At 33.2% G+C, this 3,685-nt stretch overlaps 1 protein-coding gene across 1 annotated transcript; it reads left to right on the top strand.

The window, feature by feature from the left end:
* Window positions 1-1,004: 1,004 nt before the first annotated feature.
* Window positions 1,005-3,056, top strand: LOC115445275 (vesicle transport protein SEC20). Its single transcript, XM_030171494.2, has 5 exons — window positions 1,005-1,236; window positions 1,513-1,685; window positions 1,996-2,150; window positions 2,406-2,509; window positions 2,823-3,056. Exons 1-5 carry the CDS (start codon window positions 1,099-1,101, stop codon window positions 2,985-2,987), a joined length of 735 nt encoding a protein of 244 aa, XP_030027354.1. The 5' UTR covers window positions 1,005-1,098; the 3' UTR covers window positions 2,988-3,056.
* Window positions 3,057-3,685: the final 629 nt, after the last annotated feature.

Raw genomic sequence — 3,685 nt, 5'->3', positions numbered from 1 at the left:
CTTGTTGAAGTTTTATTTAATAAATGTAATTTACGTAACCCAAGTTGATGAAAAAGCGACTCTATTGACACTACCTGAGCTACACTACCTGTCATGACCTACGGTGCCGAGACGTGGACGCTCACAGTACGGCTGGTCCACCAGCTCAAAGTCGCTCAGCGAGCTATGGAACGTGCTATGCTCGGAGTTTCTCTGAAGGATAAACTTCGTAACGAGGTCATTCGTCAGAGAACCATTGTCACCGACATAGCACACAGGATTAGCAAACTGAAGTGGCAGTGGGCAGGGCATATCTGTCGAAGAACCGATAACCGATGGGGTAAACGAGTTCTTGAGTGGAGACCACGGCTCGGCAAACGTAGTGTAGGACGCCCTCCAGCTAGGTGGAGTGACGATCTGCGAAAGGTCGCTGGTAAGAACTGGATGCGACAGGCCGAAGACAGGGTAAAATGCCGTATATTGGAGGAGGCCTATGTCCAGCAGTGGACAAAGATATAGGCTGATGATGATGATGATGATGATGATGACGTAACCCAAAGATAACTATAATATATATGTGTGAAAACATTTGTTCGATACTTATACATAAGGAAATTAAGGTAAACCAAGTTTCATGATGTAAAAGGGTCGATAGCTAAGAGTATCATAAAATATATGAAAAATCCATATGCTTAAAAAAAGATAAAGTTTAAATATTAAGAAGAAGACGCAGTTAGGTACTTATCTATCATAAAAAAATGCAAAAACACTACAAATGATCAAAGTGGACTTAATAAGCATCAGGTCTTTACCTTTCAATAGTTATTTATAATAATTTCAAAGTTTATTACAAAACTTCATGTTTTCTAAAACAATTGTCCCAGAAAAAAACAAATCCTGATCAAATCATGTCAATAAATATTGTCAAATATCTTATCCATTCATCTACCACAAGAATGTTATGATGGCGGCATAGTCTTTGGCCTTTACCATATCTTCGAGGAATAAATTAAACACATGTCTATGAACATCTGTGGCAGTCAATGTCAATCTCAAAATGAGAAATGAAAATATGTCAACATCGAAATTTCGTTGATGTGACGATATTAGAAAATTAAAATGAGTATAAAATTGGACCCTACTACAACAGAGGTTTATCAAAGCCTATTTTCGAAATTTGACAACTCTGATATAACCTATCAGAATTTTATAAAAAGGCTTGCGACTTATCATTTTCAAGTGAAAGCCATAATACAGGTAAGTCGCCGAGATGTTTCGCTGATCCTTCTAGAGTATAGTAAAACATACGTGTTAACTTATTAAGTAAGAAATAAAACTTTGATGATGTAAAGCGTTGCCTTACAAAAATAAGCTACAATAATTTGTCCATAGGCTTACGGTAATAATAATAATTATTATTTCATTTAGTTTATTTTAGTCTGCGGAATGACAGATCCGAATATTCTACTTATGTTGAAGTTTTATTTTTAAAATGTAAGGTGTGTTTTTGATTACACCTGTTACTGTTGGTAGGATATCTTAGAATGCAGGGATTCAATGGAAACTCTAAACGAACTCAACGAAAAGGGAAGAGCGAAGATAAGTCAAATAAGGGATGAGATGGAGGCATTGGAGTTGTATGGAAAGGACAATGGAGATCCCAAATACGATGTGGAGGTGGAGGCACAGAGACATCAGCTAGCCAAGTAAGCATGCATTTAATGTTATTCACTGACAATTTGTATATGTTAGTCTGTTTAGTAAAAATCTTATAATAAGCAATTAATTAACATGAAGGACACATCTTAAACTGGAGCTTTTAGAAGCCTAAAATTTTGCGCACCATTTTGTAAAATGTGATACTAAGAAAATATTTTTGTAAATAGCTTCTGCAATGTGTTTAAATTCTATTTAACATAATGTTATTGCTAATTATTCTAAGTATGGTTATAAGTTAGCTTTACTACAAAAACATATTTTTAAACTTAAACTAAACATTTTCCTTTTATTTTCCAGTCTTTTAAAGGAATTTAAAGAAGCTAACATAACAAGTTTGTTTGCCATAGAGAAAGTTCAAAGGGAGGAATTGTTGAAGGGCGGTGGAGAGGAATCCACCCTCAGGCAAAGGAAGAAAAAAGTAGACAGAGATGAGTTACTTAAAATGTCTTCAGGTATTTAACATGTTCTTTTTTTTTAAATATTAATCCAGAATGTCACAAGTTTTCATAATTATATACAAACATACTACTCATATAAGTTTGTTATGATATTTGAATAATTAATAGAAGTAAATGCAAAACCACACAGATTTAGAAGCTATTTACTACAAAAGACAAAGATAAACATAGTTTTTATCAAGTTTTTTGAAAATCCTATTACAAAATTAAAAATAAAATCCTAAAGTGATCAATTTTCTATAATTCCAGGTGTGACTGAACAACTTCTATCAATAAGTAGGCAATTAGCTGACACCACACAACGGAGTCAGGTCACGTTGGACAGCTTGGTGTCTTCCAGTTCTACTGTTCATGTATGTATCAAGAAATATTGATTAGAATTAACAGAGAATCATGTACGACCAGAGTTAAGTAAACATTTTTAAAAGGAACGCTGACATTCACTACAAATAAATGCTAAAGCTGTAAAATGATTCAATGTGTATACAAATGATTGTTTAACTTTGTTTTTTGATTTTTATCAGACAATTATCCTGGTAACATGACCTGCTTATTTAACTTTTACACAAAAATTTTAATTGAATATATTTGGTGTCATCAGTCAATATACTTTCAGCTTGTGTAAATAAGTTGAAAAAATATGTTAATGATATTATTTTTTTCTAGGGCACACAATCGGAGCTTCAAAATACAGCCAGCACCATATCGCAGTCCAGCAAACTCCTCACCAAGTATGGACGTAGGGAGTTCACCGATAAAGTTATAATGTTTTTTGCATTCCTGTTTTTTTTGGCTGTGTGTCTCTACATTGTGCAGAAGAGACTGTTTTAATTATTTGTGTGGTGTCATTGTAAAATTTTAAGTTAATTTATTATGTAATAAATATTTTTTTATAGACTATTTATTTGTCTATTGATGATTATTGATTATTGATTATTAATGAAAATGTTAAACAATATTTATATTACTAAGAGCACTTGCAGACGTTGATTTACGCAAGCAAATTTTGCGTGTAAGCAATCATGAAGATGACTTAGCAATTTTTACGCCTGCAGGAATTATTGCGAGTCGCATGTACTACATAGAATTATAGGAATATTGCCGCTTGTGTAGAGTTCTGAAATATTCATTTTAATAACCAGCGATTACAATTTTTGCTTCTGCAGTTGCTGTACGTTGTACAGTAGAGCGTCAATTACTAACTATCGTTCGTCGTCATTTTCGATTACTAATTATCGATGAACTAATTAGGGGACATAGGTGTTCAGAAATCTTTGTGTTTTGATTTGAGATGAAGTTTCAGTGACGTAGTGCCACCTCCTCTTCGTGATTTTTTTTTAACACTACATTTACTTTATAAATCAATTTAGTACGTTACATAACACTTATCCTTCACTTTATTAAATTAAGTACCTGCTCATAAATAAAAAAATGACTATTTATGAATGAGGTTATTATGAATTAGGTTCAAGATTCACGTCGCGTGCGAGCGGTAAAACAAAAATCAATCGTAACCTATTATCCGAAAC

Source organism: Manduca sexta, chromosome 17, assembly GCF_014839805.1.
Source record: "Manduca sexta isolate Smith_Timp_Sample1 chromosome 17, JHU_Msex_v1.0, whole genome shotgun sequence".
NCBI lineage: Eukaryota > Metazoa > Arthropoda > Insecta > Lepidoptera > Sphingidae > Manduca > Manduca sexta.
Note: the sequence above shows the minus strand (reverse complement) of the source record. Positions and strands in the feature narration are given on the sequence as shown.

Excerpts from the sequence above, each read along its gene's own strand:
- LOC115445275 (XM_030171494.2), top strand. The coding sequence starts at position 1,099 with ATGAGTATAAAATTGGACCCTACTACAACAGAGGTTTATCAAAGCCTA. Across the intron at positions 1,686-1,995 it reads CAGAGACATCAGCTAGCCAA|TCTTTTAAAGGAATTTAAAG; the intron begins GTAAGCATGCAT and ends TTTATTTTCCAG. Across the intron at positions 2,151-2,405 it reads GTTACTTAAAATGTCTTCAG|GTGTGACTGAACAACTTCTA; the intron begins GTATTTAACATG and ends CTATAATTCCAG.